The sequence below is a fragment of the Spermophilus citellus genome (assembly GCF_964194105.1).
Source record: "Spermophilus citellus genome assembly, chromosome: 18".
In the NCBI taxonomy this organism is placed as follows: Eukaryota; Metazoa; Chordata; class Mammalia; order Rodentia; family Sciuridae; genus Spermophilus; species Spermophilus citellus.
Genome location: NC_138200.1, coordinates 43530927 through 43551342, shown reverse-complemented (window position 1 = coordinate 43551342; position 20416 = coordinate 43530927). Strand labels below are relative to the sequence as shown.

General features: G+C 58.1%; 1 protein-coding gene across 1 annotated transcript; it reads left to right on the top strand.

The window, feature by feature from the left end:
• The first annotated feature begins 2002 nt into the window (after positions 1-2002).
• CCDC102A (coiled-coil domain containing 102A) lies at positions 2003-19636 on the top strand. Its single transcript, XM_081273522.1, has 9 exons — positions 2003-2192; positions 8530-9269; positions 10692-10918; positions 11631-11739; positions 13438-13554; positions 13831-14040; positions 15820-15990; positions 16733-16836; positions 18821-19636. The coding sequence occupies exons 2-9, from the start codon at positions 8679-8681 to the stop codon at positions 18948-18950; spliced, it is 1659 nt and encodes a 552-aa protein (XP_081129648.1). The 5' UTR covers positions 2003-2192; positions 8530-8678; the 3' UTR covers positions 18951-19636.
• Positions 19637-20416: the final 780 nt, after the last annotated feature.

The window sequence follows — 20416 nt, the reverse complement described above, 5'->3', positions numbered from 1 at the left end:
TTTATGTATACCAACTCGGCCTCGCCACCTTCTCTGGTCTATCCCCACCTCCAAAGACTCTGGGAAAGAACTCCTGGCACTTGGCTCAAGGTTGTCACTTACTGGCTGTGAGACCCTGTATAAATCCCAGTCAAGAGCCTCTCTGAGGCTTCAATTCCCCAACATAAAGGCTGCATGCCCTGCTGTACAGTGGTGCATGCTCATAATCCCTACAACTCTGGAGGCTGAGGCAGGAGGATCACTGGTTCAAATCTAGCCTCAGCAACTTAGCGAGGTTCTAAGGAACTTAGTGAAACTCTGTCTCAAAATTTAAAAAACTAAGCCAGGTACAATAGAATCACAAGTTCAAAGCCAGACTTAGCAACAGTGAGGCACTAAGCAACTCAATGAGACCCTGCCTCTAAATAAAATACAAAATAGGGCTGGGGATGTGGCTCAGTGGCTAAGTGCCCCTGAGTTGAATCCCCAGTACCCCCTCAAAAAAAAAAGGTTGTGGGTTGTGTGCCCTAAAACCTGTCATGGTAGCACACACCTGTATTCCAGGCAACTCGGGAGGCTGAGTTCAAGGCCAACGTAGTCAATTTAGTGAGACCCTGTCTCAAAAAATAAATTAAAAGGCACGGGAGTGTAGCTCGGTAGTAGAGTGCTTCTGGGTTAATCCCCAGTACCACACTTTTTAAAAAGGGGGTGTCCTTGTCCTGAGTTCTCAATGTCAAGATCTCACAGGTCCAAACTGCACAGGAAGCAAAGGCCAGCACAGTGCCACATGTTGTGCAGATTAGTAATCGGCATGTTAACCAAACTCCAAACTTGTATTCCCACAAAACCTGTTTCCAGTTGGTTATCAGCTGCTGTCAGCAGGCCGCCATGCAGAACACATACACAGCAAGTGAATCCACAAGTGAAACTGTAAATCTTGCAAAATAGTGTGGGATTTCATGAAGCAGATGGGAGCAATACTGAGAAGCCAGCAGTGGATGACCGCAGAGACACAGAACAAATGTAAAGGAAGTGACTGGGACCTTCCCAAAAGAAAGGTGGGGACTTCAAAGGATTCAGAGTGATCCTCAGGTTTAAGGAAGCCCTCAAATTTTTGCAAAAAAAGCATCCTCTAGCTAAAAAAAAAAAAAAAAAGTGTTAGAAGGGAAGGATGCTTACACTCAACTTTGTTAGGGGAAAAAAAGGCCTTCAAATATTAGCATTCGATTTCGTTCTTCACTCTAGCTTGTGCGTGGTTGAGATTACAATCCATATTTTTAGTGATGGGGTAAAACAAACATCGTCATTTTTACTTTTTCGAGGTAATAACGCACCCCAGCGGGGTTCCCTCCATCTCTGTAAGTTTTGGGTCCTCTTTTTAAAAATACATGCACCTTCAAGCGGACTTCCAGGGTACAGGATGTGATCAGGAGACATCCTCTCAACACCCCTTGCCTGTCAAAACAGCAGACACCCTACTGCCAAGACAGAGGAAGCCCTAAAGGGTCGTGCACGTGTCCCTTCGCCCCCAAGCACCATAGAATATCTTAAAGAAGTCTCCACAAGTAGGGCCAGGTCCCCACTACTCCTAACAGGTGTAAGGTTGATTTAGTCAACGCTTTTGTTGTACTGAAAGGGAAACTGAGCCCCAGGGAGGGCACAGACTCCTTGGCCCACGTCTACTGGGTTACATCGCTGGCCCTAGAAAGAACGCAATTAACAAAAGTCAAGAGTCACCGCTCCTCCACCTGTGAGCTGGGGACCACGGTGCCCACTTCTGCCCCGGGACACCTAGCATGTCGCTGGCACTCGGGCAACCTGAGACTTCGGGAAAGCGAAGCCCCGTGGCCCCCGATCTGCTTTCGGGTCCCCGCAAGCGTCAGCCCCCACGCGAGGGTGGGGCCTCGTCGGGGTCCTGCCGCTCTCCACCAGGGCCCGCCGCCGCGGCCCGCGCCCCGCTCCCCTCGCCCCTGGCCTGCAGTCAGGCTGGAGTCCCCCAACCCAGTGACTCCGCGGGCCGGGGTCGCAGCCAGGCCACGGCGGGCGCTCCCGCCGGGGTCCCCGCCACCCCCCCTTCGCCTCCCCCCCGGGAGGGAGGAGGAGACTCGGCGGCCCTCCCTCGGCCCTCCCGGCGACGGCCGCGGCCAGCCCCGTGCCCGCTCCACCCAGACGCGGCGGGCCCACGTCCGGAGCCAGCGCCGGCCCGGCCCGAGGTGAGCGGGGACCGCGGGGTGGGACGCGGGAAGCCACCGCGGCGCGGGAACACGCTCAGGGCGCGAACCTCCCGTGGGAGGGAAGGAGTTAAGTTGGGGGCGGACTGGAGGAGAGGGGAGCATGGGGGCGCCCGCAGCAGCCCCCAAACTCAGAGCAGAACTTTCTGGCCCCCTCCCCCGGGGGACTCCCCCACCTCCCTGGGCTCCGGGCCTTTGGCGAGGAGGGGCAGTGGGGGAGGGGGCCGCCCTCGGAATGTCGCGGGCGGGGGCCCGGCCGGCGGGAGGGGGCGGCGGGCGGGGGCGGAATGTGGAACTCTCCCGGGGGACCCAACGTGGTCACCATGGCGAATGCGGGATGGACAGGCGGCACTGGCCAATCGGGGCGCGAAGCCCCGCCCAGACTCGCGGAGGTGGCCAATGGGGGCCCTTCGGTGAGATGAGTGGGGCCGCCCCGCGCCGGCCGGAGACCCGCGGGCCGCCGCTAGGGGGCGCTGGGGGGCGCACAGGACCCGGGCGATAGCAAAGCGGGCGGCGAAGTGAGGACCAAGGCGACTGGGGAAGCTGGAAACTAACTTCTGGAAGGAGTTGGAGCAGGTGGAGCCACGGCTTACTGCGAAGGGAAGGGACGGGGCCTCAGTCGCCCCACCGTTCCCGGGGTACCGGCGTTGATCGAGACAAGCCCGTTCTTCACCCGGGGCTGCGGTTTGCCTGCCTTAAGTGGGGATAGTAACCCTGTCCACCCCACTCTCCATAGCGATGGTGGGGGTTGGACTGGTTCCGTTTAGCACGCTCCTGCCCGCCTCTTGGTTAGATCTTTTTAGGAATCTTATTAATGTCTTTCTCTACCCTGTAGGTAGGTAAACTGAGGCCATGAGAGGCCAGGGACTTGTCCACTGGTACCCGAGGACTCCATTTTATAGGTGCTCCCAGAAGCATTGTCCCCTTAAGGTGGTCATGACCCAGGAGAGAAGGCAACCAATCCCAGTACCCAGCTCCCTGTCCTGGCTTTGCTGCGGGTACACGATGTGTGGGGACACATAGCTGTCCTTCCGGACCTCGGTTGCCCCATCTGTAAAGAAAGGAGTTCCATTCTGTCATCTAGGATATCGTTGTGGCTCTTCAGTCTGAGATGGGGGACAGCTGGGAACAGCCAGGGTGCCCACTGCTGGGCTCAGTTCCAGCCTGGAGACCAGCTTTCTGGCCTCCCAGTTCTCCTCTGGAGGTCCAGTGGCTGGAGTGTAGGCAGCAGGTCAGAGGGACAGGTGCCCACAGCCTGCGGCCTGACCAGCCATGGGCCCTACACTTATCCAATCAGGCTGTTCTCTGTGGTTTCCTGCTGGGCTCTGCTCCCTGCCCGCAGCCAGGCCTGTAGCCCTGGGCTTGCCCCACAGCCCTACCTGAAAGGTTCTGGGAGGACACAGGGGGTTTTGAGTTTGGGAGGATCAGTCAGTGCTTCTGGGCCCCCCATCCCGTCAGCTGGCCGCAGTCCAGGTCTTAGCATTGCTCACAATTCAGTGGATATGGAGAGACCTACCCATACATATTAAGGACAAAACACAAAGTTGTCACGCTTCCTTGGGCAAGATGCCAGACCCTGAGTGGCCTGGAGATCACCTCTGATTCTGACCTTGGTCACAAACAGGTTCAGACACCTACCTGTCTTAGAGCCTGGCTGAAAACCGACTTCAGATTTTCAAGATGGCTCAACCCTTCCACACTGTCCCTGGTCACAAGGGGATCCTAACAGTAGCATGGTCCCTCTTCTATCCATCAGCCCAGGTAGCTGGGCTCTGCAAGACCACATACTCTCATGGACTTCACAGTGTGGCCATGACTGAAACCCAGGGAGGCACCTAGTGCTTGGAGGCACTAACACTCTGCGCACAGAGATTAAGGATGGCTTCCTAAGGGAGTAGATGCTGGGGTTTTGAATGCTCTGCAGGAGTTTGCTGATGGAGAAAGGAGGGAGAGACATTCCAGACAGATCTGAGAACAAGAGGATCCTGGTCTTTTTCTGGGGGCAGGGCTGCTGAGGCTGTAGCCTGTAGTGAATGTTGGATTCAAACCTTCTTGCTTCTGTCGTGGGACAGGCAGTGAACACAACAGTGGGCTGGGATTCCCAACCAGATCCACTGCCCACTAATGGAATACAAGATCATGGTTCACCTTCCTGCTCTCCATCCCTTCAGCCAACTTTAAGCAACTGCTGTATGCAGAGCCTGTCCTAGAAGCTCTAGGTTGCCCAAGTGTCCCTTCTGGGTGGGTGAAACCTGTGCTGTAAAATGAGAGGGCAGCTGGCCAGGTCTGACTGTGGGAGGTTACTGGGCTGTGGCCCCCAGGTGGGAGATGGGAATGGGGACATCAAGGCATTTCCTGGTGGTGGTGGCAACTGAGCTGGAAGGATAGGTCCGGGTTTTGGAGAGTGGGAGGGGCACTCGGAATGCCCAGGGTAGCCTAAACAGAAACCCAGGGAGGCAGGAGCGGGGAGGGCCTGTGATAGCTGGGCCCACCCTGACCTGCTCCTTGGAGGTGGTGACACCCTGAGGGAATCAACCCGCCACCCACACATAGGAGCTCCCCGTGCACTGAGCCTTGTGGTGGGAAGGGGAAGGTGAGGTGGTGGGGAGGGGGTCACCGCTGGAGCCTACCTGTACAGCTGTTCCCTGTGCCTCAGCTGCATCTGCCCCCTCAGGGAGTCTCCAAGGCTGTTGTGGAGGGGGTGGCATTGCTGGGCAGGTCTGGCTACCCTTGGGTCTACGCACACGTGCAGGATTTCTGCTGTGCCAGTGGGGTGGGCTTCTCCATAAACCAACCTGCGGACCTCTACCCCCACCCATCCCCACACGCATTCACACACCCCTCCAGGCCCTGTAGGGGAAAGGAAGGAGGCTTGTCCCCCAGTCTCCCCGCTCCCGCTGCTCCAGCCCCCAGGAGGAACCCTGCCAGGCAGCTGGGAAGGGGAACAAGGACTGACTGGAGCCCCCACCCCCACCTCTTGCGTGGGTGCCTGGAAGCCATTAGGGGTCTGGGTGGCGCCTGCCCTGCCCCTGCGCCTTGGGCTTGGGGTTCCTGGAAGGAATCAGCACCCGGGTCCTGGCCAAGCCCCACGCCAGACCTGGCAACTTCAGAGGCAGAGGATGTGGCAGTGCCCCTCCCTGCCACATGGCTACCTTAGGGGCTACAGGAAGGGCCCAGCAGACAGGCTGGGCCAGCACCAGCGGGAGGGCTGTGGGACTGCCACTGGGTTTCCGCCACCCCTCCCCCTCTCCGCAGACGCACACATTGTTTTTCTTTTCCAAGAACTTCTCCATGTGGAGTTGGGCCAGGAAGATGGGGAGAGGAGGCATGTGAGTTTGTGTGTCCGCTTCTAGGGATGAGGACATCTTTGTGTGTCCTGTGGGTAGGCTGACATGATGTGTGTCTGCAGGTGAGTCTGAGTCTACAGGTGAGCTTATCTGTGGACCATGTAGTTGTGTGTGCACGTGGGTCAGTCTCGTTGTGTTTTGCTGGTGTGATTATGTGCATGGGATTGCATGTGTGTCTGCAGAGATGTCTGTGTGTGCACAGATGTCTGGGCACCAGTGGGCCTCAAGGCCAGCTACCCCATTGTACAGGCAAAGACCCTGATCTACAAGGGCACTTGGCCTGCTAGGGATCCCTCTGGAACTGGGGCCTGGGTCTGTGTGGCTGCACAGGTGGGGTTGGCTCAGGACAAGTGTTTGTGTGTATGAAACTGGGTGGTGAGAAGGTAGCACCACATAAAATACTAAAATGTCCCAAACTTGGGACTCCTAAAATTCCCAGGCTCACACCTCTTGAGCATCATTGTCTGGGCACTAGGGCCAGGCAGCTGCATTTCAACTGTCCAGATAAATCTGAAGCAACCTCATGAAGAAGTGCCGAGCTCCAGCCAGGCATGGTGGCACTGCTGCAATCCCAGCTACAGGAGGCTGAGGCAGGAGAATCACAAGTTCAAGATCAACCTGGGCAACTTAGTGAGATCCTGTCTCAAAGTTTTAAAAATAAAGGGCCAGGGCTCAGTGGAAGAGGACTAGCCTAGCGTGTGCAAGGCCCAGGTGAAAGCCCCAGTACTGCCAGCCGTGGGGGGAGTAGGACTTTGCTTCCTTACTCCTCTTCCATTGTACAAGGAGGGAAACCGAGGCCTAGAAAGACCCAGAGGTTGGTGGCAGAGCTGGGCCTAGAGTACCTGTCGGGTGAAATAATAAACAAACAGCCAGAGGACTAGAGGTACGTAGTAGGGTCCCTGAGGAGCCACGACACAAAAGCCAGAGATTTAAAGTGGTGGTGCAAGACCTGGGACGCCTGGCTGTGCTGTCGAAGGCAGGAGCAGGCAGAGTGGCAGAGCAGCATCCAGGCCAGCATTTGCCTGGGGAAAGAATGGGAAGGGGCTGTTGGGTTTTGCAAGGGAGAGATCAGGACCATGGAGCGTGAGCCCGGTTAGAAGACAGGGTGGTGCAGATGACGCTCAGGGGCTCCGTGGGCCGTGGCTCCTTTGCCACTGAAGACCTGCTGGAGCTGGAGGCCTGGGGGCGGAGTGAGCCTGGGATTGAAGCGGGAGAGGGGTTCTGGCTTTTGGTAATGAGCGAGGGGGCATGAGCGCCAGGCTTGGGTCGTTAAACAGCCACTCCAGTATTGCTGTGGACAGTGCATTTGAAGGAGTCAAAGTATGAGGGAGATGGCCAGGCACCGGCCGCAGGAGAAGGGCCCAGGCTGCTGGGTGGCAGCAGCACTGAGGGGCACCCCTGGGAACTGACCAGCTGGGCTGAGAGGAGCAGCCAGAGGGGAGGGAGGACAGCGTCCTGGAAGAGCCATGCAAGCAAGAGGAGCGCTGGTGTGCCAGGAGCTAGAGAGGACATGGTGACACAGTGGGGTGGCCCATGAGAGGCCAGGGAGTGGATGGAGGGAGGACAGCAAGTGTGGGCTACTCTGTGTGGCCTTAAAAGGGAGAAGAGAGGGCAGGGAGGGGGGGAGTGCCAGGATGGACTGCAGCAGGGAGAAGGCCCCAGAGAGGACAGCATTAGCAGGGTGGGGTAGGCGGGGACGGGCCTTGGACCCAAGGAAGGAGACCTCCCATGTCCTCTCAGGCTGGGGGGGGGCGGGGCACAATGCTGTCAGCTTCCCATTCACAGTAGATACACCGCCAACATTGAAGGCTGGAGACTGGAAGGAGGTGGAGGCCCAGAGTCCACACAGTTTGATGTGGAGTCCCACCACAAGGGCAGGTCTTAGGGGCAAGTATGACTAGCCTGAAAGACTGATGTAGTAAGGCATGTTAGGGACACAGAAGGACAGGCATCTCATTTATTTAAAAGGAGGATATTAGCAGGCAGTGGCGCGCACCTATAATCCCAGAGGCTCAGGAGGCTGAGGCAGGAGGATCGCGAGTTCAAAGCCAGCCTCAGCAACTTAGCAAGGCCCTAAGCAACTCAGCGAGACCCTGTCTCTAAATAAAATATAAAAAAGGGCTGGGATGTTGTTCAGTGTTTAAGTGTCCCTGAGTTAAATTACTGGTACCAAAAGGAGGGTGTTGTGTCCATGAATTGCAGAGCCAGTGCTGGGCAAAGCGGGAGGCTGGGTGAGATACAGAGGTGTTTGCCACCATGAGGAGGTCAGAAAGGGCAGCTCCAGTGGAGAAGCCACCCCAGAACCCCCTGGTCTAAAGTTGTTTCCATCACTGTCGCCAGCCAGTGCCTTTATTCAACAACTCTGCACTGGTGTTTGGATCTGAATTCATAGACATGGTAATGGCCATGACTTTCACCTCAAGTCTGAGAGGAACACAGGAGGTAATTCACAGATAGCCCTGGGCATCAGCCCTATACAAACGGTCATTGCTATGGTGCTTGAACTACAACAGTGGCCAGGACCCAGCCCCTGTCCTTAGCAGACTGGCAGCCTGGGATGAGGTGGGGAGCAGACTCGGGTAAATGGTCCAGAAGGCGTTAGTGTGGTGAGGGAGACGGGGCAGGGCTGATGGGCCTGGCCTGAGGGGTAGCCAGAGGAGGTGATAGCTCTGAGGAGTTGCCCAGGGTGTGTGAAGGTGGGCCGGTCTTACAAGCCATTCAGTGTGAGATGTCACCAGGGAGGTCAAGGACAGCAAATCCAGGTTTCAAATCAGCTGAGCTGCTGCGGGAAGGGACTCGGGGTGCATCTGCAGGCCCTTGCTCGCTAGGCCTGCCTCTCTCACTGGTTGCCCTGGAACACACCTCCCTCCTCCCGCCTCTGCCCGGGCTGCGCCCACGCCAGTCCAGCCGCTGTGGCCCATCTTATGGACCTACGATGGTCACAGCCTAATGATGGTTGCCTTCTCCCTCAGATACGAGGAGGCATCTCTACCTGATGGCCTGGCAGGCAGTGGGTCGCCGTGACCATCATGCACAGTGGTAACGCCAGGCGTCCCCCCCGCCGCTTCTGAACCCGGCCACAAATTCGAGCCCAGCACCCCCCCCCCCCCCCGGCCGCGCCATGAGCCACGGGCCAAGTCCCCGACTGGCCGAGTCCCCGCAGCTATCCAAGGGCAGCCTGCTGACCATCCTGGGCAGTCCGTCGCCCGAGCGCATGGGGCCGATCGACTCGCTGCCCCCCACGCCACCCAGCGGCACGCCCTCGCCGGGGCCGCCGCCCGCGCTGCCCTTGCCACCGCCGTCCACGCTGCTGGCCGACGGGGACTGGGAGAGCCGCGAGGAGCTGCGCTTGCGGGAGCTTGAGGAGGCGCGCGCCCGAGCGGCGCAGATGGAGAAGACCATGCGCTGGTGGTCGGACTGCACGGCCAACTGGCGCGAGAAGTGGAGCAAGGTCCGCGCAGAGCGCAACCGCGCGCGCGAGGAGGTGCGCCAGCTGCGCCAGCGCCTGGACGTGCTCACCAAGGAGCTGGCAGGTGCGCGGCGCGAGCGCCAAGAAGCGCAGGGAGAGTGTGAGGCGCGGGGCCGCGAGCTGGCGCTGCTGCGGGGCTCCCGAGGCGCCGCGGACAAGACACACGAAGACCCAGAGCCGGATCCCGAGCGGGAGCATGAGCCGGTGCGCGACGTCGGGTCGGAGAGGCCCCAGGGCAGCCAGGTGCGTGGAGGCCCGGTTTGAGAGGAGGTGCCAGCCTTTTGCCTGGGTCTAGAAGTGAGTAAGGCTGATGGACCTAGCCAGAAGTCAGGGCTGCAGGGCTCCAAAAGGAGATGGTGAGGGCCAGGCCACCTGGGTGGTGGGGGTGGTCTGCAGGTTGGGCTCTGGATCACCTCCTTCCGTTGATCCTCAGGGGAGAGAATCCCAGGTTCTATTGGTCCCTCTAGTCCCACACCTGAGAAGTCAACAGAACCAGACGGCACCGAAACTGCAAAGGTCAGAGGCTGAGAGGGCCTGGGGGGTTTGGGGAATGGCAACAACTGCCCCCTGGCCCAATGCCTATGCCCAGTGCCTCTGCCTGCTAAGCACTGAGTGCACATTACTTAGTCTATCCCTGCAGTCCTTCTAAGGACCCAGGGCACAGAAGGGTCAGAACCAAGGTCCAAGCTGGTGATTAGAGTGGGTTTGAACCCAGGCCATGTGGCTCCAGATGCTGACAGTCAGTATGGCTGGAGCATGAATGGTCAGAGCCGCTGGGTCAGCAGGCCTTTTCCAGAAGGCCACCTGAGGCAGGGTCCTGGTTCTGCTCCCCACTTCCAGACCCAGACAGCCCCTTTCCAGATGAGCATCTTGGCAGCCCCTTGTCTGGGCCCAGCCCTCTCTCTGTGGGCTAGAGTGGGCACTGCCACCTCTGGTGACGGAGGCACCTCTCCCCTGGTGTTTGGAGAGGTTCCAGTTCCTTTCAGGGCCTCACAGTGCTGCTCCTGCCTAATACTCATTCTGGTTATGATCATAGTTAGGAGGCTGTGGGGACCTGGGGAGGAGAGCCCTGGGTCTGCAGTCTGAGCTTACATTCTTGACAGCCACTTCTGTGTCCTGTGATACAGAACAAGTCCCTTCCCTCCCTGTTTCACAATTTGTGAAAAAGGGGATTGGGGCCGGGTGACATCCAGGGCACCCCACTCACGATAATCTGAGATCCAGGAGGAGTAAAAGATCACCCCTTGGGGACTCCCCAGAGCCACTGTCCTCCGTGTGCCTCAGCGTCTGCCCCTAAAAAATAGGACTGGAGAGCTGGGACTCCTCTGAGGGGATCTTCCTAAGCCCCGGGAGGAACCTGAGCCTCAGCGTTGGTTCTGACCGGTGCCATTGTACGTCTGTGTGTGTCCAGTGACCAGGAAACACAGCACCTTTCCTGGGGACTCTCCCAGGATACAGGACACCTTGGTGTCTGCCTGCAGTTCCAGGAGGTGAAGGGTGTCCCTCTTCCCAGAGACTCAAGGCTGCAGGAGAGGAAACCGGGGCCCAGAGACACTGCGTGACTTCCACGCTGATCCCAGACCAGGGTCTGGAGAGGCCAGGAGAAAGGCCTCCAGGCCCGGGGTTCAGTGGCCACTGCTGTAGCCCCCACCTTGGTCCCCACAGGACCTGGAGCTGGTGGAGACCCTCCTGAAGAACAGACCAGAGGAGCCCGAGGGCTGCTGGGAGGCTCGCAGCCTGGGGTCTGGGGGCCCTCGGGGCAGCTCCAGCCGCCAGGAGCGCAGCCGGCTACCCTGGGAGGACACCGCCAGCACCGAGGAGGACACCTCCAAGCTGACCGCCCTGCGCCTGCGGCTGGACGAGTCCCAGAAGGTGCTGCTCAAGGAGCGAGAGTGAGTGTGGGTCAGGCAGGGACTGGGGGCTGGGCCAGAAGGAAAGTCAGTGTGACGGCACCTGAGAGCCGCTAGGGTGCAGGTGCTGTTCAGGCACGAGCCTCGGGTTTTGGAGGACCCACAGCAGGTTTTTCTTGATTCATCCTAATAATACATCTCACATCTGCTCTGGACTGGTCGCTGTGCTCAGTCCTGACCACATGGCCATAAATAAGACAAGTCCCTGCCTCTGTGGAGCGTGTGTTCTGGTCCGGGAGAGAGTGATAGAGAGCTGTGTAGCCTGCACAAGGCCCTGGGTTTGGCCGCCAGCTCCACAGTGGGTAGAAGAACTAAACGCCTTTGTAAGGGTGAAGGCTGTGGTGATGCTTCTGCAGAGGTCATTGCCTCTTTGGCCAAGAAAACCACCAAAAGCTAGGAGAGGGGCCTGAAACAGGTGCCTTCTCACAGCCCGAGATAGGACCACCCCTGCCAGCATGTGACCTTGGACTTCCAGACTCCAAATCTGAGAGACAATAAATTGCTGCTGTTTAAGCCAAAAATACCAAACAAATGAAAATCCACCTAATGGTAATGGAGGTAGCTCAATGTTAGAGCTCTTGCCTCCCATGCACAAGGCCCTGGGTTCAATCCCCAGCGCTGCCCACCACCCCGCAATGTCCTAACTGAAATTGAAATACAGGTGTCTGCCTGCCCCTTCCTGTTCCTTCCCCAGGGATAAGATGGCCCTGAGCAGGAACATTGAGAAGCTGGAGGGGGAGCTGAGCCAGTGGAAGATCAAGTATGAGGAGCTGAGCAAGACCAAGCAGGAGATGCTCAAGCAGGTGAGTTGGGGACAGCGGGTCTTCCTGGAGGTGGCAGAAACACGCTGTTGAATCTTGGGAGTTGGGATGGGAGACAGAATAGAATTCATTCCTCAGTGGTTCTGGGTATCAGGGTACCTTCAGGAGGTCACCTGTGGAAGCCAGGGGCAGGGAGGCGGCAATAACCAGACACATAATGTCATGAGACACAGGAGTGGCGGGCCAGGAAGGGCCTCTCTAAGGTGACATTTGAGGCCAGACCTAAAGGGGTTAGAAGAAGCCATCCTTCAGAAGGGATGGGAGCAGCTGTTCACAGCAAATTCAAACGTCCTGTGGCCAGAACAAGCCTAGAGAGTGAAGGACACAGAGAAGGCCACTGTGGCTGGAGAGTAGTGAGAGGTGAGGCCACAAAGTGGTCCAGATCTCACAGGACGAAGGGTGAAGGAATGGAGTGTGATGTTCCTTGGGTGCCTGGTGTGTGCTGGATCTCGTGGCAGTCGAGGGAACTGGTCCTCACATCCCCATATTTCAGAGGAGGAAACTGAGGCTCCATAGAAGGGAGTGACCACTGCAATTAGGGGTCTCAGGAAAGGCTGGGCTGCCACTTCTGCCTCCTGTGCAGACCTCAGTGGCCACCAGGGGGCACAGCCAGCCAGGGAAAGCCAGGCTGGATCCACTGGGTTCCCAGAGGTTGGAGGACCTGGGACACTGCACAACCTGAGGCTGTGCCCTGGAGGAGTCTGGTCTTCCCTTAGAACCTCTTAGGGAAGCTCCTAAAAGTCCAAGAAGCAGACCCCTCCCTTCCTTCCTGAATCATCCATCATCTTAAGGGCTTGAGTCCAGAACCCTACCTCATTAATTCCTCAACTTGTGAAGAGTAATCATTTGAAGAAATGTGAGTGAAACACAAATACACAGTTTAGCAGAAATTCTCTCTCTTGAATCTGGGGCCTTTCGCGAGGCGTGATTAAGTCTCATTGCCAAGCTCACGTGGAGCAGCAGTGTGCCGGGTCCCACTGGTGGCCAGCAGGGAATGGTAGTATTTTAAAAGCACCCCAAGGGATTCTGATGCACCCGTGTTTAGATCAGTGCATGCTGAGGGTTGCTGTACCTAGGCCACGCAGGGACACAGGCAGAAGATGGACGTGTTGCCTGTCCCCTCAACTTGCAATTCCAGTGGGCCACTAGGCCGGGTGGCCAGGAGAGGCCTCCTCAGGGTGGGGGCCTTTAGGCTCTGGCCTGAGGATAAAAAGAGCCAATCCTGCTAAATACCTCAGAGTGTGCCAGGGACACATGCAGAGGCTGCGTGATAGGCAGGAACTCGGTGACTTCGAGTAATCAAGGGGACAGCGGTGGGAAAAGAGGCTGAGGAAAGCGGAGAGACTCCCATTGTGCAGGACACCTGAGATCACAGGAGTTGGATTTGTCCCAAGTACCCCCTGGGAGCCATCAAAGGGGGTTTTGGTGTTGCGGGGGCATCCTTTGGAATTTGGCCCTCTTCAAAGCTCCCGCTGGGGCCCTGTCCTGGAGAAGTGAACCCTGGGGGGCTCCATGGCAAGGGGCAGGAAGCGGGCGACAGTGGAAATGGCAGAGTCAGGGCCTGTCTGGACACCTGTCCCCACGGGGCACGGCTAAGGCTCTCTGCTGAGCACCTCCCCAGGCCTGTTAGGGATGGATCCCGCGGTTTTCTTGTAAACAGGCTGGGCGGTGTCCTTGCAGCTCAGCATCCTGAAGGAGGCGCACCAGGACGAGCTGGGCCGCATGTCCGAGGACCTGGAGGACGAGCTGGGCGCGCGCTCCAGCATGGACCGGAAGATGGCTGAGCTGCGGGGCGAGGTGAGGGGCCCCCCCATCGGCAGTCACGGGGAAGCGCCCAGCCAGGCCTGCCCTGGGGGGGGGGTCAGCCACGCCCCCAGGATCCCCCAGTCTGCAGGGATCCCCCCAACGGCTTCACAAAGACCAGAAGCGCCCCACATCCTGCGCACGTGGAAGGCGCTCGGCTTAATATAGCGGCTGCAGCTGGATCTGACTTCCTGCAGCCCAAACCGGCTGGGGGTGGTGGGGGCCTCCAGCCCCCTCCCCCAGGGGCTCACTCCGTCCCTGCTGTCGCAGATGGAGCGTCTGCAGGCCGAGAATGCGGCCGAGTGGGGCCGGCGGGAGCGGCTGGAGACGGAGAAGCTGGGCCTGGAGCGGGAGAACAAGAAGCTGCGCGCTCAGGTCAGCGACCTGGAGGAGGCCCTGGCCCGGCGGCGGCGACAAACAGCCAGCGCCCTGGACTGCGACCTGCGGGCCAGCCAGGCGGCGCTCTTCGAGAAGAACAAGGTGCCCATCCAGAACCCCCACTGTACAGGTTGAGCGTCCCTAATCCACAAACCTGAAATCTGAAAGGCCCACCAGCGTGGAGCAAAGTCCACCCCTGACTTGATGGGTCCCAGTCAAAACACAGGTCCATCAGAATATTGTGTAAAATTATGTTCAGCCTCTGTGAGTGAGGTATGAGATATAGAAGAAACACAAATTAATTTCATGTGCAAGCTGTATGTGGTGGTGCGCACGTGTAAACTCAGCAACTCAGGAGGCAGAGGAAGGAGGATCCCAAGTTCAAGACCAGACTCAGCAACTTAGGGAGACCTTGTCTCAAAATTTAAAAATTAAAAGAGATAGGGAGGTCGCTCAGTGGTAAAGCACCCCAAAGTTCAATACCTAGTACCAAAACATAAAATAAAATAAAATTCATCTTTAGGCTTAGGTCCCATCCCCAAAATACCTCATTGCATACATATAAAGATTCCAAAATCTGAAATATGAAACACTTTTGGTCCAAAGTATTTTGGATGAGAGAAGCTCAACCTATAGCTGCATTTATTGAGTACCCCCTGTATGCTAGACCACTTGGTATAGCAGCCACATTTATTGAGCACCTACTATGGGTCAGTCCCATACATAGTAGCTGCATGTGTTAAGCACTTTCTTAGGTGCTGGGGACTTAGCAGTGAGCAGACCGGTGTGGCTGACCTCTCTGCCCCTCCCGGAGCTGGTAGCTCAGGAGATGCAGGCATCATTCTCACTTTCACATATGCTCGTACCGGTCACAGCTCCAGAGCTGTGGCAAGAAGAGGGGATACCCAGGAACCTAGCTTAGGCCCAGGGTCCTGGAAAAGCTCCCCGCAGTCAGTGAGGTTTGAGCTGAGTCTTAAAGAAGAGCAGAGGTTAACTGGTAAGCTGACTTGGTGGGGGGAGGAGAGAACTGGAGAATAATGAGAATGATTAGGGCAGCACCGCTGGAGGGGGTGAGCAAGGGGTCCAAGGTACATGAGGCAGGAGGTGAGCTGGGCACAGTGGCTTATACCTGTAATCCCAGTGACTCTGGAGGCTGAGGCAGGAGGATCAGGAGTTTGAGGCCAGCCTGAGCAACTTGGCAAGACTGCCTCAAAATAAAAAAGGGATGGGAATGTAGCTCAGTGGTAGAGCACCCCGGGTTCAATCCCCAGGACCACAGAACATTAGTAAGTAAATAAAGCAGGAGGCAGGTGTGGGCAGGCTGCCCTTCCTAATGCCCACTGTGCTGGGTGGAGGGCCCGGGGAGGCCGTTGCTGCGCCCAAGGAAGCGAGAAATGACGGAGACAGGAACCAGGCTCAGGTTGGCAGAGAGAAAGGATGATGCCGTTTGCAGAAGGGAAAACAGATTCCAGCGCTGAGGGCTGGGCACCTTTCCTGGCTGGTCCTCCTCTTCCGGGCACTCCCACCTGTGACCTCTTTTCCTCAGACGCCCTCTCCCTAGCTTCAGGCACCCTCAGACCCAGGTTTGTAAATGCCTCGGTCCCTCCTGAGAAATCCTGCCCTGTGGCTCCAGCATCTGCTGGGCATCCCCGGGGCATCTCAGTTCCTCGTCTAAAGGGGAGCCGGGTCCTCCACAGCCCAGCCTTCTCCTTCCTGGCCTCATCTCCCGAGCCTCCAGGCCTCCCGAGATGGCACCTCCACTGCTCTCCAGACCATAATGCCCATGTGTTGGCAGCAGGAAGAGGAGACGCTGACCCCCAGGACTCCCTGGCCCAGTGCCCAGTGACACTGGGTCCTCCCTGTCCCCGCCCCCACCCCCAGGAGCTGGCCGACCTGAAGCACGTGCACGGCAAGCTGAAGAAGCAGTTTCAGGAGAAGGTGGCAGAGCTGGCGCACGCCAACCGGCGGGTGGAGCAGCACGAGGCCGAGGTGAAGAAGCTGCGGCTGCGGGTGGAGGAGCTCAAGAAGGAGCTGGCCCAGGCCGAGGATGAGGTGAGTACCTCGGCCGAGCAGCTGTGGGTCCCCAGGAGGAGTGGGACTTCGGGGCCTGCTGTGCACAGTGCTGGGGCCCTTGGGGCTGGCCAGGTGGGTAGGGAGTGACAGGTGGATGCATGGACAGGCGGGACGGGGCCAGGAGGGTGGGGCGAGAAAGACCCAGGCAATGGCAGGTGAGTGGTGGACAGGCCCGGGGTGGGCGGCACGTGGGAAGCAGAATGGAGGACCAGGAGGGTGCCCTGGGGGGACGAACAGGTGGATGGGAGGAGGAGAAGGGAGGGTGAACAGGGGCTCAGACAGCAGCTGACACTGGGGGAAGGATCAGTGAATTCCAGGTGTACAGACAGACAGCTCCTGGACTCATAGACTGTGGTCAGATAGCTGGACAGCTGACCACATCCATGGGCAGAAGAATGAGTGGACAGAGGGAAGGAGGGAGGGCTCGTGGGGGTGAGGGGTGTCGGGAGGTAGGCACAGGACTTAGGCCGGTGGAGCGTGCTGATTAGGTTTGCGATGGTAAGGGCGTGGGCATTCCATGCAGGCTGAGGGGACAGGTGGGTGGACCAGTGGCTGGGGACACTGGAGGATGAGTGGATTTGGGAGGGCACAGGAGTGACAGACAGCACCTCGGGCCACACCTTAGGAGCAAACAGGGCCCCACAGTGGAGGGGAGGAGTGTCTGGCCTGGCTGTCCTCGCCCACAGTGACCCCTGGGCTCTGGTCCCTGCTCACCCCGCAGCTGGACGAGGCCCACAACCAGGCGCGCAAACTGCAGCGGTCCCTGGACGAGCAGACGGAGCAGAGCGAGAACCTTCAGGTGCAGCTGGAGCACCTGCAGTCCAGGTAGGCCACAGGGGCCTCTGCGTGGGTAGGGGCCACGGCCCAGGTGTGGCTCAGGGAAACCTGCCAGGCCTGGAGCCCCCCCAGAGCCAGAGCAGGGACGGGGAAGGAAGGGTCCTGGGGCCCAAATCCTGTCCCTTCCAGGCCGGAAGGGCCAGGGCCAGGAAGCCTAGGGGGGTGCAGGAAGCCACAGCAGCTGGAGGCCTGGATCCGCAGGCTGTGGGCGGGAGCAAGGGCAGGAAGCCTGGCCAGAGAGGTCAGGCCTGAGGAGCAGAGCCCTGGGAGGGCCAGCAGGCTGGGCATCGTGGACAGAACAAGAAGACCCCTCCGTCCCAGGGCTGGGGTGACTCCAGGCCAGCAGGGATCTGAGGGAATACAGAGGCCCTGCCCTAATATCAGGCGAGACCGTCAGTGCCAGCAGGACCATCAGCCCCTGCGGTGACACGAGGGTCTCTGACAGAGGCACGCTCTGCCCTCCGAGAGTCACACCTTCTCCCTGCACTTCCCCTAATGCCAGGAGATGGTGGAGAAGTTCAGGGCCTGCCCTCCCCATTCCCACAGCTGGGAAGCCAGGGCCACAGGACTGACCCGCATCCCTCCCTGTGCCCAGCACTGGTCAGGCCGTCACCTGCCTTCTCCTACCTGCAGCCAGGCTGCCTGGGTGGTGGAAGGTCCATGCTGTGTGCTGAGGCTTTGGGTGATCTTAGGTCGCTTAACGTCTCTGTCTCAGTTTCCCCAACTGTAAAATGGGGCTGAGAATAGTTCTCACCTCGTGGCCATGGGGAGAATTCAGTGGGCTGATTCATGCTTATGGAAGCGCCTGGCGCCATCAATGCTGATGTAACTGCTGCTGTTACTACCACCATGACTACCCCCGCTGCCGGTGAGATACTGTGCCAGGAGCAGCCTGTTCTTTCTGAGAGAGAAAAGAGGGGCGGGGTCTTTTTTTCTAGGGGGCAGGCAGAGGAGGAAACTAAGGCCCAAGAGAGAAAGCCCTTGCACAGCCACGCAGATGGCGGGTGGCCCTGCAGGGTCACCCCGTCATCAGCAGCCCATATTTATTGAGCATGTATTATGTGAGGCCGTGCGCTCAGGTCTCATGGCTGAGAGTCCAGGCTCTGGACAGCACTGTGCTGTGGCTGACTGAGCCTCAGTTTCCCCAGCTTCCTGAAATGATGATGCCCTTGGTGTCGTGCAGGGTCCCGCCAAGGGTCAAGCCCAACGTGGGCAGGCTCTGCCTGTCCCACGCCGCGCACAGCCCTCCAAAGGCCGCCTAGTCCAGGGCTTCCGGCAGTCTCAGCCACATTCTTCGGGGCCATAAACTCTCACAACAGGCGGGCGCCTCCCTGGGGCCGGGCAGGGCCACCCTGCACCGCTGCCTCGTTTTAGCTGCCTACTTTTTATGCTTTAATGTCCGGGGACAGCTCACAAATCACTGCGCGGTAATGGAGCGCCGGCCCCTCCCCGCCTGTTAATAATTCATGCCTTCCAGGAAGCCGCCGGGCGGGGCGGGCGTTTCCTCCCTTGGCTCTTGTTAGAGGCCAAGTTGGCCTCCACGTTTTTGGCTTCAGGAATTTTGACAGGAGGACCTAGGGCTGAGCACCTTCCCGCTGACCTTGGGAAGGTGAGGGGCTCAGATCCCCCTCCCTCCCCCACCTCCAAACCTGGCTCCTTCTGCTCTTGGAGGCTGGCCTGGGACCCTGGCCCTGCAGTGTGACCTCCACCAGGTCCTTACCTCTCCAAGCCCCCTCCCCAGAGCCCAGCCCCACGGCCGCCCTTCCCTGTGACTGGGGACGGTCACTCAGTGTCTTTGGGCCCAGTTTCCTTGTCTATAATTAAGCTGACAGTAGCTCCTCCCTGAGTCCCCACCAGGGGCAGAGCGGAGGTCACACAAGGTGCTGGCCGCTGTCAGGGCCTGGGGAGGCTGCAGCCACGTTATCAGGAGGTGGCGGACTCCTGCTGACCCGTCACCCTCTGCCCGCCGCAGGCTCCGCAGGCAGCAGCAGAACGCACCCCTCTTCGGGAAGATCCGCAGCACCCGCTTTGGCACCGAGGAGGCCGGGGATGGAGCCAGTGACCTAGATGAGGACGAGGACCTGCAGATCCAGGTGGCCTAGAACCTCCCAGGGCTGGGCAGAACTGGCTGGAAGCCACAGACCCCCAGGCTGACCAGCCACATGAAGGGGCACAGCTGCCTGTGTGTGCCGTGGGTATAGACGCGGCTCCCGCCACGGACCGTCCCTCTCTCCACGGCCTCACAGGACGCCTGGGGAAGGGACTCCTGCCTCACGTATGTCATATGCACGTCCAGGACTGCGTGGGCCATTGGTTTTGTAAACACAGGACTGCTCAAGGCCCAGTCCAGGTGACCTCAGCATCCAGGATTTACGCAGGGTGGAGCCTGTCTGCGGAAGGTTGCTGGGGTCCCCACTGGGCTGCCTTGGTGGTCTGGCAGGAGCTGTTCATAATACGATGCGGTGAACCCAGTCTTTTGTAATAAATGGAATTCAAAATCTTGGGGCAGAGTCCTAAAAGTGTGGCTGACCCAGGAGGAGACATGGGGGTCCACGTCAGCCTGCACCTGACACTGAACCAGAGCTCAGGAGCATCAAGTGACATGATAAATGAATGAGCCCACCGCCGTGTCACACGCCTGTAATCCCAGCAGCAGCTCGGGAGGCTGAGTCAGGAGGATCTAGAGTTCAAAGCCAACCTCAGCAACAGCAAGGCGCTAGCAACTCAGTGAGACCCTGTCTCTAAAATTCAAACTAGGGCTGGGGTGTGGATCAGTGCTCTAGTGCCCTTGAGTTCAACCCCCAGTACTCCCCCCCAAAATAAATAAAAATTTAAAAAATGAATGAATGTGAGAAGGAAGGAAGGGAGGGAGGAAGGAGCATCCTAGCTGGAAGGAGGAGATGCTGTGCGCAGCCATGTGGAAAAGTAGAGACTGCACTTCTGCTACCTGGTGGTTCAAATTTCTACTCTGGTCCTCACTGGCTGTGCAGTCTCAGGAAAGTTACTTGTCCTCTCTGAGCCTTAGTTTCCCCAAGCGGTCTCACACAGTGACAGTCGTCAAGAGAATTTGATGAGTTTCTCCAGAGCTCCATAAAGGTTAGTTATTATCAAAGCACTTGGGGGTCTGCCCTGGACAGGAGGGAGTGGCCAGCTGGGCACAGGGATGAAGTGCAGGTGATCAATGGCCGTTCACCCAGAGGGAGGTGTGGCACAGTCAGTACTGTGTCTTAGGCACAGTAAACATCACAGTAGTCATGGGGAGCCATGTCTGTACCCTAGCTCTGCTCTAGGAATAGTAACATTACAGGTAATTTTATTTTATTATTTTTTTAATTATAATATTTTTATGGCCACAAAATTATAATAATTTTTATTCATTTACCTTTATGTGGTGCTGAGGATCGAACCCAGGGCCTCACACGTGCAAGGCAAGTGCTCTGCCGCTCGGCCCCAGCCCCAGCCCTTATTTTATTTTTGATGTTTAATTTTGAAACCTCCCACAGCCAGAAGATCATCGCATCCCTGATTGAGTGGTCATCGGGAACACCCTAGTGGGAACCTTGCTAGT